The sequence below is a fragment of the Protopterus annectens genome, chromosome 5.part0 (genome assembly GCF_019279795.1).
Source record: "Protopterus annectens isolate FY-2018-M chromosome 5.part0, PAN1.0, whole genome shotgun sequence".
NCBI lineage: Eukaryota > Metazoa > Chordata > Ceratodontiformes > Protopteridae > Protopterus > Protopterus annectens.
In genome coordinates this window covers 626,754,990-626,769,077 of record NC_056735.1, presented here as the reverse complement: position 1 = coordinate 626,769,077, position 14,088 = coordinate 626,754,990, and the positions used below count along the sequence as shown (strand labels likewise).

The 14,088-nt window shown below is 41.0% G+C and overlaps 1 protein-coding gene across 3 annotated transcripts in view; it reads left to right on the top strand.

The window, feature by feature from the left end:
- The window catches only part of LOC122802714, a 265,703-nt gene that overhangs the window by 59,402 nt on the left and 192,213 nt on the right, over nucleotides 1-14,088 (top strand). For all 3 annotated transcript variants that reach the window (XM_044072468.1, XM_044072467.1, XM_044072469.1), the window contains exon 4: nucleotides 6,167-6,234. In XM_044072468.1, coding sequence (XP_043928403.1) covers nucleotides 6,167-6,234 — 68 coding nt within the window. The remainder of the gene's footprint in view (nucleotides 1-6,166; nucleotides 6,235-14,088) is intronic.

Below are 14,088 nucleotides of genomic sequence, written 5' to 3'. Positions count from 1 at the left end.
GTGCAGGGCATCTGTTTGAGGCCAGTAATTCTCTTTGTGAGGTACTTCTGTGGCCTTTCCAGCTGCTGCAGATGTCTTGTGAGGTACATTCCAAAAGGGATGTTGTACTCTATAATGGGTCTAATGAGTGTTGAGTAGAGGGGAATGATGACCTCTTTTTTCCTGGATGAGAACCCTTTTGTGATGAGGTGTGCCATGTAGAAGGATTTCCTGACTACTGTGGCAATGTGATTATCAAATGAGAGACTACTGTCCACCTGGGTCCCAAGGTCTCTTATCACACATTTGGTGTTAAGAAGACTGCCGCCTATGTGTTAGTTCATGGGTACAGAGTTGTCACCAAAGGGGATAACAATGCATTTTTTGGCATTGAGCTTGAGGCCATGGCTTCTGACACCAGGCATCTGTCTCAGTGAGGCCCTTCTGTAGGATGTCCACATCATTTGGGGACTCGACTATAGCTCCTAGTTTGCAGTCATCTGCGAACTTCGTTAGCCAGAGACCTTCTGTGTTAGCCTGCACTTCAGAGAAGTAGATACCAAACAGGAGAGGTCCCAGGACTGAACCCTGTGGTACTCCACTTGTCATTGGTTTGATTTCAGATTTGGAGTCTGCAACTTTTACAGTGTGGGTTCTGTCAGTGAGTCAGTTGGCAACCCATCTTGTGACATAGGGACTTATACCTAGTTTAGTGAGTTTAGCTATAATTCCAGAATGGGGGATGGTGTCGAAAGCCTTGTCAAGGTCAAGATAGGCTGTGTTGAACCACCTTACCCTCATCTACAGCTTTAGTGACCGCCTCAAAGAAGTCGACCAGGTTCAGGAGGCAAGATCTGCATTTCATAAACCTGAACTGGGTGGAGTTCAGAGTTTGGAGGTTACCAATGTCTTTGTTTATGAATTCCATGATGATACGTTCCATAGCCTTGCAGACCAGGCTCGTCAGGCTAATAGGGCGATAGTTCCCAGGATCAGTGGTGGTTCCCCCTTTGTGGAGTTTGATAACTGTTGCTGTGCGCCATTCAGTGGGTACAAAGCCTGACGTGAGGCTATGACTGAACATGGTGCTTAGGTGGGGAGCCAGTTCGTTCTGAAGTTCATGTAAAACGCAGCCTGGGATGTTGTCTGGTCCCATGGATGCTGTGCTTTTGGCTTTAGAGAGTGCTGCTTTTACCTGTGAAGTTGCGATTACAGGGACTCTGCATTCTTCCTGTATAGATATGGGCCCTTTAGGGGGTGAGAGGGGGGTAAAGTTAGCACTGAATCTATCTGCCAGGATGTTGGCAATATTAGTTGGTTCTGTAATTTTTGTGCCATTGTGCTATAACACAGAGCAGATCTGGGTGTTGCCATTGAGATTCTTGACATAGCTATAGAATGCTTTGTGGTTGTCCTGAAAATCAGTGGCAATCTTGTTTTCTTAGCTAGCTTTGGAGGATCTTGTAAGGGATCTCAGCTTCTTGCTGAGGCTGACCAGGGAGCTCCTCTACTCATGGGATTTTACTCTCTTTTGCAAAAATTTCTTCCTTCTGTTGTAGAGTTTGTTTATGGCAGGGGATCACTAGATTGGCTTCCTTTTTTTGGAGGATAGCGTCTTGGTATTATGTGGGATAGCACAATCCATGCACTCGTGTAAGTGTTTATAGAGTGCATTAGTGTAGGATTCAGTCGTCGTAACTGTATTGACCATCTGCATGGGTGTCATGAAGTTCACTACTTCTGTCTTAAGAAGCATGAAGTTGGCTTCGGAGAATTTTTTACCATGGTTTTCTTAATGGGGGGTGGGGGCGGGATGTGGATATCTAGGGTGATTAGCTTATGGTTGGATCTGACCAACGAGGAGTTGACTTCAGGTGTGGAACACCAATCACTCATGTTGGTAATGACTAGGTCTAGGATATTGTTGCCCCTGGTGGGGGGTGTGGATAAGTTGATCCAGGGCATTGGAATTTATGAATTCCAGAAAGCGCTGAGTGAATAAGTTGGTACATGAGTAGTTTTCCCAGTTAATGGTGGGGTAGTTGAAATCACCCAATATTGTAGTGTTTGGTTGAACTCTAATATTTTCCAGTAAATCAAGAAAAGAGAAGTGGGAATCCTGGGGCATGATGGGGGATCTGTAGCAAGCTACAGTTTGGATTGCAGTTTTGCCCAGAGTTAGTTGCACTTGGATAACCTCGGCTGCATTATGTTTAGCAACTAGGCTGGAGGTGTGGATATCCTTAATGAATATGGACACACCTCCGCCTTTGGTGTTCCGGTCCAGGTTAGATGGCTGAAAAGTGTGGTATGAGTTATAGCCTGGTAATGCAGGGGTGCTGTCTGGAGCCTTGAACCAGGTCTCAGTCACTGCACAGACATCAATGTTCTCCATTTTAACGAGTGCCTCGAGTGAGTGCATTTTGAGATTTAGACTTCTAGCATTGAGTAGCATTACCCTCAGTTTTTGCTTGCCTGTTCCTGTTATAGTGGTGAATTTGTCATTTGAACCTTGCCTAAAAAAGGCACTATAGGGGTGGCAAGAGCCTTTGCCAGTGTCCGGAATCTCAGGGGTGACAGGTGCAGGCCATCTCTGGCAAAGCATCGTGGTCTGTCGACCATGTCATCCTAGGCAGACAGATACTGGATCCCCTTAGAATGACACCAGAAGCTTAGCCAATTGTTGAAGTCAATCATTTTGTCCTTGTACTGCAGTATCATTCTGGGTGATGGCAGGATGCTACTCAGGGCTAGGGTCATACCTGCCTGGGCTACAAGATCAGAGAGTTCTTCCATGTCTCTTTTCATGCAGTCCAGGGAGGTACATCTCAGGTCGTTCACACCAACATGGACAATCACAGAGTCATATTTGTACTTGTTGTGGAGTGACCTGAGTGCGTGGGTTATGTGGCAGATCCTGGCACCCGGCAGGCAGCTGACAGTGACCTTCTCCTTGTTTAGCCTGGTGAGTGGGACATCAGTGTGCCTGACTATAGAGTCACCTATGACTAGTGTGTTGGGTACGCTGTTTTGCCTTATGGGCTGTGGTTGAGTGGCACACTGAGTCTGTGGGCTATGTGTCTGTGAAGTTGTATAAATACTTAACTCAAAGTGTGTGTGTGTGTGTGTGTGTGTGTGTGTGTGTGTGTGTGTGTGTGTGTGTGTGTGTGTGTGTGTGTCTGTATGTGTGTGTGTGTGTGTGTGTGTGTGTGTGTGTGTGTGTGTGTGTGTGTGTGGTGTGTCATCTACTTGGCAGGGACACGAAGCACTGGTTGGACAGAGAGGGTACTGGAGGTTTTAGCTTGCCCTGCTAGGCTGAGACCTGGACCCTATAGCTGTGCCAGTGGGAAGTCTTATTGGGGACCTGGTGAGCAAAGGAGCAACAAGCCCCAGACTGACTGTGATCTCTGCGTGCACTTAAGGGAAATTGTACTTTACTGTGTGTATTAGTTATCCTTTCCTCTTCTAGGAGACGACCTCACTGGTGTCAGTGGTGAGGATTGAGGCGCCTTGATTGCTGGGCCAGGGCATGGGCATCACATGGTGCTTAAATTATAAATAGTGTTCTCCCCAGCATAAGATTCACAAAACTGTTTTAAACAAATGAAAGTTAAAGGTCTCCATAAGAATGCTTTAGCCTACATGCCCCAATAAATGAAAGTAGCTGACTGCAGAGGACTGAGGCAAGGAAGACAAAAAATACCTTTCCTAAATCTTTTTGGAGTTCTTTTGAAATAGCCAGCAGCCCCTCGCCTGATAACTGGAGCAGCCTAGTCAGTGCAGTGCCTGGGATACCGGAGCTCTTTCAAGTAAGTCTGTAGTCTTTTTTTGTAAGGGCTGTGTTATACTGATCTGCAGGAAGATGGTTGCTTAACTTTACATAGCATATCCTGCTTGCTTAGAAAAATGTATTTCTCTCCTTATATTTTATAGTATGCACTTCTGGTAAACAAACTTGTAATAGATCATGGTCTCCAACCTTTTTAAAAGACTGCTCATGATTCTGATCAGGAAGGATACCTGTACGTCTTGTCTATTTTTATCATGATCATTTTAGGATTAAAACGTCACCTGCCTATTTAAAAAAAAATTACAAAAAGTTTGTCTAAAGCAGAGGTATGTGGAAATCAAGAAAAAGTACAAATGGAAATATTTTTGGAAGACTTAGGTATGCCAAGGTTAGAGGTAGATGAAGCTCAACAATTAACAGTTAAGACAGGAGGAAATGAAATAAAAATGAAGATTCAAGAATTAAGGAGAGAGTGGGATTTTGGATGCAGATCCTTACAGAGAATAACAACAACCATACAGAATATTATATTCCTAGACTAACAGGAAGCATTCTAAGAACTAAGCCAACATGAGAATGGAGAAAGGAGATTCTTCTCATAGGGATGATTGCAATTAGGAGTTCAGAGAATAGGCACGAGAGGGCTGCAATTTACTGGAGAAAACTGCAAAGGAACCAAGGTATTAGGAGCAAATAACTAGAGAGAGAAAGGTAATAGAAGGGGAAGAGGCCAAGAAGACATTTGGACAAAAAAATAAAAATGAAAAACTAAGAAGCCATTTGAACTACAGGCTAGAGGTTGCCTTCCCTATAAGGGATTAATATCAGAGTACAGGCAAAGAGAAAGGAATAGGGGAATCCTAAGTGAAAGATATTGTCTGGTAAAGTTTTTATTTGAATCTAGAACAGAACCAGCTGTTAAAAAAACATAATTCGTATGGCATATAAAATACTGCATGTTAACTATAGGAATCAATCAGAGAAGGTTAGAAAAGACCAGGAAGAGTGTGGATAAGCAATTCACAAGGAAACAATGGGAAGAAGTATGTATGGCTCCCAAGTATGCAACAAAGTGTAGAAGATTTAAAACTTTTGTTTGCTTAGGTATTTTTATACCCAAAGTAGACTACAAATAATTTTTTCTTCAGGTAGATGGCAAATGTTTTAGGTGAGATGGGGAAGAAAGAGGTAACTGGGAACATTTGTTCTGGAAGTGTAATAAGTTGGCAGACTTTAAAAATTCCCTGTAGAGTACTCTGTCAATAATATTTGGTGAGCAAATGGGTGTACATAAGAAAATGCTTTGAGCTAGGATATTGGATCTGAATTGCTTAGACATAGTGAGGCTGTCTTAAGTTTAATTCTGGCAGTTGCCAAAAAAGCAGTTACTAGAAAATTAAAATCAAAGGCTAAACCAACTGTGTTTGAAGCTGTGAATACTGTAACAGAGATAAAAGAACTTGAAGTTGGATCTTTACTGCAGTGTAGAAGCAAATTAAATTGAAAAAATGTAAATTGTGAGCAATACATGCAGAATAATGTTTTGTATGTGGCGTTTCATTTGAGGGAAAGCAGGAATTGATCAGTTTATGTAATGCTGGTTTGATGATAATTGTATAAAACATATGTGATGTAAATGTTTATCACTGTGAACACGTTAACATGGTTTGTTTTCTTTTATATAAATGTATATTGGTCTATGTCCTAAGTGATAATTCAGTAAAGGTGTTTAAAAGTAAGTTGCCTGCCTCACAAAGACTGTTTTGATTATTGTTTCATCAAGGATGAGTGGGGGATCTTGTTATATGTTTGCCCCATTGACTCTGCCAGCAAAGAATTAAACATATTCAAATATTTTGAAACCAAAGCAGAGGATAAATTACTTGAAAACATTGTCACTAGAGCACTTCTTGTGACACACTGTAATGTTTTTATACTGATAGCATAACCGTAAATGATAAAATTTTACCGAATTTTAACCCAGATATAATTAAGATGAATAATTAAAACAAGACTGGACTTTGTGCCAAGAAGAGTATAATCTGTGAAACTGCAAAAACATTATAGGCATAATTTTCCAGGCGTCCTGGATACTGTAGCTTTACTTCAGTTTAGCCTGCCTGTCATGGATACAATACTGTTTTTAGTAGAAAAGACGTATTGGTAACCAGCAGTTGCTGGAATTGTATTAGTTGTATTCACATTGTGTCTTCATGAAACAGTGCTTTATTTGTAGTACAGCTTGCTACTGTTGACGACTTAACATTGGAGATAAAGATCTGTCTCATTTTCCTGAATGAAAATACCATATTTGCAATGTTATTACACGTTAAGTGCAGCCAGCCAAATAAACTCTTAACACTTTCTTCTTCTTTTTCCTTTTGGTGTTATTATAAGGGAAAGAAATTGTAGAACGAATGAAGACTTCTCTGGGATATCTGCCTGAACCCATTCCCGAGTTAGAGGTATGCAATGATATTAAGTTCTTCAGAAGTATGATATACATTATGGCCGTATTCATTAATGCTTACACTAAGTGTACACAATGTGTACACAATCTGTATTCAAGAAGACCACTACCACATTTTTTATGCTTTCTAGTCACTCAGAAAGATTACACAAAGTATACATGTTGTCTACAGTTTGTGGTAACCTTTATGAATCCCTTAATATTATTTAAGGCTGCTAGAAAATCAGTAGGAAAACTAAAATTGGGAGGAAGAAGGTGGGAGTTTATGCGTATGTTGTCTGTTCACTCAGAATGGTGTATACTTAATGTAGGGATTAATGAATCCCAGGGTGTGTAAGTATATATATATATATATATATATATATATATATATATATATATATACACACATAATGATTTATATAGATACAAATGCAGATATAACTATAAGCATATAGTGTTATAAGACATATTATCATGCAGCTGTTTATTCACCATGGAGACAGATGGTAAGAGTGTGATTTTTTTTAGCCCTAAATTGTTTTTCTTATTTAATAATTTTATTATTTTACATGAATAACATTACTACTGAAAGACTCAGTACGAAACTATACAAGAAAATCCTATTTTAAAAGCAGTTTGTATGTACTACAACATTATTAGCATCAAATGATAATCTTTGACACAATTAGCCACTTTCCATCCTTCTCATAATTTGAGCGTCTTCATTGTGCCATCAGCCATTACTAACAGTATATTCAACTATCTTCCTCCTCAATATTTGCTTTCCTTATGTGTCTTTCTCACTGTTCCAATCCTCCTCCTTAGGCCAGACTCTTGCTACTTCCCCTTCTTTCTGGTGCTCAGTGTCTGTGATTCTTTGCTTCACCGTGCCCAGTAACTCTCAGTACAACAGGCCATGCTCATGCCTCTCTTCATCTGTCCCACTGACTAGCTGTCTATACTTCACCATGCCATGACAGCTCTGCCCAATTACTTTCATTGCTTTAATGTCTCGTACATTACCCACCCTACTACCATAATCAGTTCCACTATTTTCTCTCTGGCCTTTTTTCTGTTTCTTTTTCCTTTTATCACCCTTCTCCTTACTCATAGTTCATTCTGCAGCACTGTGCTTTGCCACCAGATATGTAAATTGTTTGATCCTCCCTCCCTCCCTTTCTGTTATAGTTTTACTGCAGACCCACTCTTCAGCAAATCTTTTACTGTCACCACACATGTAAGACCTGCAGATATGTCTCCTGTGTCTGTTTTCTTTTCACAACGTCTTTCCTTCCACCAGAACTCACTTCATGAAATTCATCCCTTTCTTCCCACTGTGTCACCTAGCTTGCTGTGTCTTTTCCTTGTCTTTCTTTTCTCTTCTTCGCTTTTGTGTAGCCAGACTTTTTACTTGCATCTTTACTTGCACATGCATCTTCTTCACACCTGCCTCTTATCAATCCTTTTATTCCTTTATAGTCTAGACAATCCCACTTCCCCAACCTAAACATCTTCAGCACCTCAGAAAATCTTTAAGTATCCCATCCATATCGCATTTACACAAATCATTATACTGACCACTCATTTTCCCTCAGCTGTTTCTAATGGTCCTGACCAAGCTGCCCCACCTTCCCTTTTCAATACCTCCAATCCCACTTCTTCTCTATACTTTGGAATTTCTTCTACCCTCTGACACATCCTTTTCTTTGTGTTTTTCTTCACTTGATGTAGGTTCTCTGTGTCCTTCCCCCATCTCATGCTTTCAGATTTTACCAATCGTAATTAACCATCTCACTACCCTACTCTTACCTTTTGGTTCATATTAACAGCAGTGGCTTATAAAGCAAAATTAAGTGATATCCCAATCCCCTGGCTGCTCACCTGCTGTTAACCTACTCCTGTTGGTCCTTACCCCTTACCTTTAAATATAAGCCTGTTATAGAGTCTTTGCATGTAGTATCACCATCACCCACACTTCTTCTTTCTGTCCACTTAATGACCCAGTTCTGCTCCTTCACTTATCTAATAAACCGTAGGTATTTTGAAGCAACTTCAGTGAGTTGTATATACATGTCTGTGTCACTATGGACTACATCTTTTATCCAGATACCTCACCCAGCCTTTGGAAACTGGCATGCTTTGCACCTCCCATTTGCCTTTCTCTAGCACTGCTGTTACTGATTACAAACCAGAGCCCTTAAAAATAGTCAGTACTCCCAGTAACAATTTTATATATGTTTATGTGTGCTAGAAAGAGTCATCTGCATACAGGTTTAACTTGCTTCTACACCTCTCCCCACCCCGTCACAAATTCCCTCTCATTTTAGTTGACTTGTCCATTACTGCAAACAAGGTGCAAGAGATACATAGTTCCCTCTTTCTAACCTCACTGGCTTCATTGGGTACAGTCTGAATTAGACTGCAAGTGATGTGTAGTGCTTTTATCTATGTTACAAAACTACATTCCAAACCACTTGTTCCAATGTCTCAAACAAACAAACAAAACCTCCTAATTACTTGTGACAGACACTTTCTGAATGTAGAAAAAATTGACACCTGCCCCATCTGTACCACCTTTCTAACCTCACTGGCTCTGGTACTCCTCTATTTGCTGCAGTTAGAATTCAGAGTGTTATTTATAGCATTCTAATACCCTTTACAAAAACTGCATTCCCAACCTCTTGCTCTAATGTCTCAAACAGAAACTCCAAATTAACTGTGCCAGATGATTTCTGAATGTTGAACAAATCAGTGCCCGCACTGTTTATACCTCCTTTCACCCCCCCCCCTTCAGAACCCATTAACAGACTCCTACGGTCATCCAACATTCTCCCTGTCACACCCTCTGCTTGCACAGACTCAGTAATACATGGAACATTTTTTTCTAGTCTTAACTGCTAGCACCCTAGCAAATATCTTCACAACAGCATTGTATAAAAAAGGTGGGCTGAAGTTTGTCTCTCCCTTTCAGCAGAACCACCACAGTTGTTTCTTTCATAGAGACTGATAACCAGCTCCTTTCTAAAAATTTAATTATAAACCCCTGTTAAGCTGTCAACTATCTCCATACCCTGTCTTCTTATAAAATTCCACATGAATCCTTTCTGGCTTTCCGATTTTGCCTCCCTTCACATACAAGATTGCTGTAATGACCTCATCCTTCCTTATGGCACTGTTCAACACCTTTCAGTTTGTTTCGTAATACTTCTCCTTTCCATACCTTTTTATGTAAATCTCCCTTATTCCATTGTCTACCTGCCAGTACATTGTCCTGTGTTAGGCTACCAAGACTTCCCTTATTTCACTATGCCTACCATCCCTCCTGTCCTGTTTGCAAAGCTTATCCTTGCCTCCTTATGCTAGTCATTTATTTGTTATTTGAATAAATTTAATTCTGTTTCTTCCTTTGCCCTGTACCTTACTTATCTTCTGACAGTTTCACTTCCACCTGTCCTTCTTCATCCCATTTGGCTTGTGTCTGTAACTTTGTAATTCTCTCTTACTTCATCCCCATTGCCATCCTGCTCTCTAATATCTTTCCGCAATTCCAAAAATTTCTTTTCACCCCCCCAACCTTTGCCCTCTTTTGTCTGTTATATACCCCAGACAAGCTTTTATTCATCCCCTCTGACATGGTTTAAACTGGCTCTACATACTTGTTGTACCCACTGGGATGCATAGTAGCAAACTAATCAAATCTCGCCTATTTAATGAACACATTAGAAAAAAAACTACCTGTCTGGGGAGGCGGGGGGTGTCTGTGTTCATAATAAAGGTGGGAGCTGAGGATTTATTGGATTCTGTTTATTTATTTGTTAATAAGAAAATAAAGCAGTTAATACTAATTGAGAGGATTATGGTTAGGCCAACAATCATAATCATTTTGTTTCAAGGATTGCAATCTGTTTGAAGAAAACATCAGTGGCCTGATCATAATTCTTTGTAGTACACAGAGTTTTCAGTTGTTCCACTTACCTCTATGTGATGCACAGTCTTTCACTAATAATAATAATAGTCTCTCCTTTGATAGTCACATCGTCACAGTAGTCAGGAAGTCATTCTATGTGGCACACCTCATCATAAAAGGGTTCTCATCCAGGAAAAAAGAGGTCATTGTTCCCCTCTACTCGTCACTCATTAGACCTATTATAGAGTACAACGCCCCTTTTGGAATGTACCTCACAAGACATCTGCAGCAGCTGGAAAGGCCACAGAAGTACCTCACAAAGAGGATTACTGGCCTCAAACAAATGCCCTACACTGACTGCCTCAAAAAACTCCAGCTTTACTCCATAGCATATTGCCTACTCCGAGGTGATTTCTGTCTAACATATAAAGCTATGTCAAACCCAGAGCTGTTGGACATGCTACACCTAAAGAAATCCCAATCCCTCTGAGCTACATGCTCTAGGGACCTAAACCTTGTTACCACAATAAACAGGACACGCTGGAGGGATAGATTCCTGTTCCAGAGACTTCCTATACTCTGGAACAAGCTACCCATCTATGTCAAGCAAAGTTCTTCATTAGCACTGTTCAAGAAAAATCTTGATGAGTGGATGGGAAATAGGAAATAAACCCCGGGGATCACTTCTGTGTCTCTGCTGGACAGTGGCCCAGGAAAATAACTTTCTTGGGTGGCGTAAGCTATGGAACCTTGCTGGCTAGGCTTACGTAGGCTCTTGGGCCGATAGCCTAGTACCTACCTATGAACCCTTTCCTGTTCTACCCCAGTTGTGGACATACAAGTCATCTAAGACACATGTGCACACATGCACAAACATGTGTGCACACACACACACACACACACACACACACACACACACACACACACTCACACACACACACACACTCACACACACATGCTATATTGGAAAGCACTGCCCTTGATATTTATGTACCTTGTGACATGGTGGCATATGAGAATAGACAAAATGCTCTTGCAGCAGGGTTCATATGTCAGTACTTTACAACTTAAGCATTATGTTTTACTTATTTTTGAAGTCTAATAGGCATCATCTATGTATTACAAAATCAGTAAAAAACGGCACTTATGTGTATTTAGAAAATAGCCTTTGTCTACTCCGAAGATTCTTCATCTGCCTGTCCCTGAATCCTCCAGTTGCTGCTTTCTGTGCAAGCCTGGACATGACCCTTGTCCTGGTAGGCCACCAACCTCTTGGGCAGTCTGCCTTCTGGTATTTGATGTTTAGAGATAAATGGGGAGTTATGGATGAAGAAACAGGAGTCATTATTAATGCAGTAATTGGGCAAGATTTGTAGGTATAGATCAGCTTATGCAACTGTGCCAGCACACTTTGTGCACATGTCCACCCACCAGGCAGTGGATGTTGTTGACACCCCTGAAAAAGCTGGCTTGTGAGGCTTCAGGCCTCCATCAGAGGTTGTACAGGAAACAAAATTCCACAAACTCTCCCCGTGGTATAGGAGAACTAGCTAATGGATGCTTCATCCTGTTCTCCCAGGCCAACCTTTCCTGAACTTGGATCACTGTTAGCCCGGACCTGCCTCTGGGCCAGTGGTCATATTTTTGTTTTACATAATTCACCTTTCCCTTGATTCCTTGTTATGAATAAAATGAGTCTTTATGCCAGTTCTCATAGTCAGTTAGCAGAAGTAAAATAAAATGTAAACAAATCTTTCTGAGTTAATTATACTGCAATAGATATGTCACAAACTCCATACCCTTTCATGCACATACCATCAGTGGTCCACTCAAAGTACTCTTTTATGTGTGGCACATCCTGAATAGTAATGGATGCTCAATTAAACACAGCTGTCTGTGACTTGCACAATTATGGTATTGTATAAATAGCATGTCTTCCCATTAGGCACTGTTGGCTCTGCCTTCCATAACTGAAATCTGTACACATATCCTTAAAATTAGAAGTGTATCTCATGCACCATGTAGTGTCTTGAGAAAAAACTCACATGCCCTGAATGTTGTGTAAATGCATGAAACAGATATGTGTGCAGCGAGTCACAGAGACGAAATAAACTGTGCTGAAAACGGTAGCCGTTTTGTAGTACAGAACTCAGCTGAGTTGGGCTACTGTTTTACAGACATTTATCTCCATTTAACAATCTTCATTGCCAAGGGTGACACTTGAATCCTATAGTGAGCAAGTTTAAGACCTTCCTTTTTTTACACATTGTTAAGTGGAAGCATAAATTAGTTGAGACATTCCTTAGAATTTTCTCACTGAGTTGTTTGGGATACAATAGGTAGGAGGTTTATTAATGCCATATGCATCCCTTAAGATGGTGAATAGTGCAGATGTTCATAGAAAAGCCTGCTGAAGTGATAAGAAAACTGTATGGAAAGGTTATACCTACAAGTGGGGCAGACTTCATGTGTGCCTTCAATTGAATACTACAGCACCTGCATTTTCTTACCTGTAACTGCTTTACTGTATTACACACACACACACACACACACACACACACACACACACACACACACACACACACACACACACACACACACACACACAGGTTTGTGTGTGCATGTATCTGTTTATGCACACATATAAATTATTGTAGTGTAGTTATTTTCTAACCAGCATTATAACTTGAAATGCTTAATGCAGTTTTAAACATTCAAAACACCTTGCAGCCATTGTAAGATGATATACATAAGACATGTGCTGCAAGTGTAGTGGTTTGCATTTGTTAAAACTTTTATATATTTGTCTGCATGTTGAAGGTACAGTTTTGCATGAGACAGTTGTTGTGCACATACTTATTCCAAGAAGTGCAACCATTTGCAAACCAGTGTGTGCATGTCCTCCTCCTTCTGATCCATACCCTGCTATCATGTGTCCAACCCAAAGTCCACCCAGTGCCTGTGCTACCCAAATGTTTAACATTAAATTGCTGTTGCAGTTATCTCCGCATCAGTAATTTTTGGCAGAAAAATAAAAATTACTAATAATAATAAAAATTGGTAAAAATTACTGATGCAGAGAACTTTTCATAATTGCATACCGGATCGGTCGAGGCCCGGGTTAACAACGGCCGCCACCAGTACTGTTAGCCAACAGGGTGCTGGCAGAAATTGGGCTACTGTTGGCCGAAGGAGAAGAGGAGGGCGAAGGCATGCCCGAAGGCAGGAAGAGAGGGGAAGGTTAGGAGTGTAGCAGTGAGGGTAGGAACTTTAAATGTTGGCAGTATGACTGGTATAGGAAGTGAGCTAGCTGATATGATAGAGAGAAGGAAGGTTGATATATTGTGTGTGCAAGAGACCAGATGGAAGGGAAGTAAGGCCAGGTGTTTAGGAAACGGGTTCAAATTGTTTTATCATGGTGTGGATGGCAGGAGAAATGGGGTAAGGGTTATACTAAAGGAACAATATGCCAAGAGTGTTTTAGACTTGAAGAGAGTGTCTGACAGAGTGATGTTTATGAAGCTCGAAATTGATGGTGTAATGATGAATGTTGTTAGGGCATATGCTCCACAAGTTGGGTGTGCGATGGATGAGAAAGAGAAATTTTGGAGTGAGTTGGATGAAGTTGTGGTGAGTGTACCCAAGGGTGAGAGACTAGTGATTGGAGCAGACTTTAATGGGCATGTTGGTGAAGTGAACAGAGGGGATGAGGAAGTGATGGGTAGGTATGGTGTTAAGGAGAGGAATGCAGAAGGTCAGATGATTGTGGATTTTGCGAAAAGGATGGACATGGCTGTGGTGAATACGTATTTTAAGAAGAGGGAGGAGCATAGGGTGACGTACAAGAGTGGAGGAAGATGCACACAGGTGGATTATATCCTACGTAGGAGGGCCAGTCTGAAGGAGATTGGAGACTGTAAAGTGGTGGCAGGGGAAAGTGTAGTTAAGCAGCATAGAATG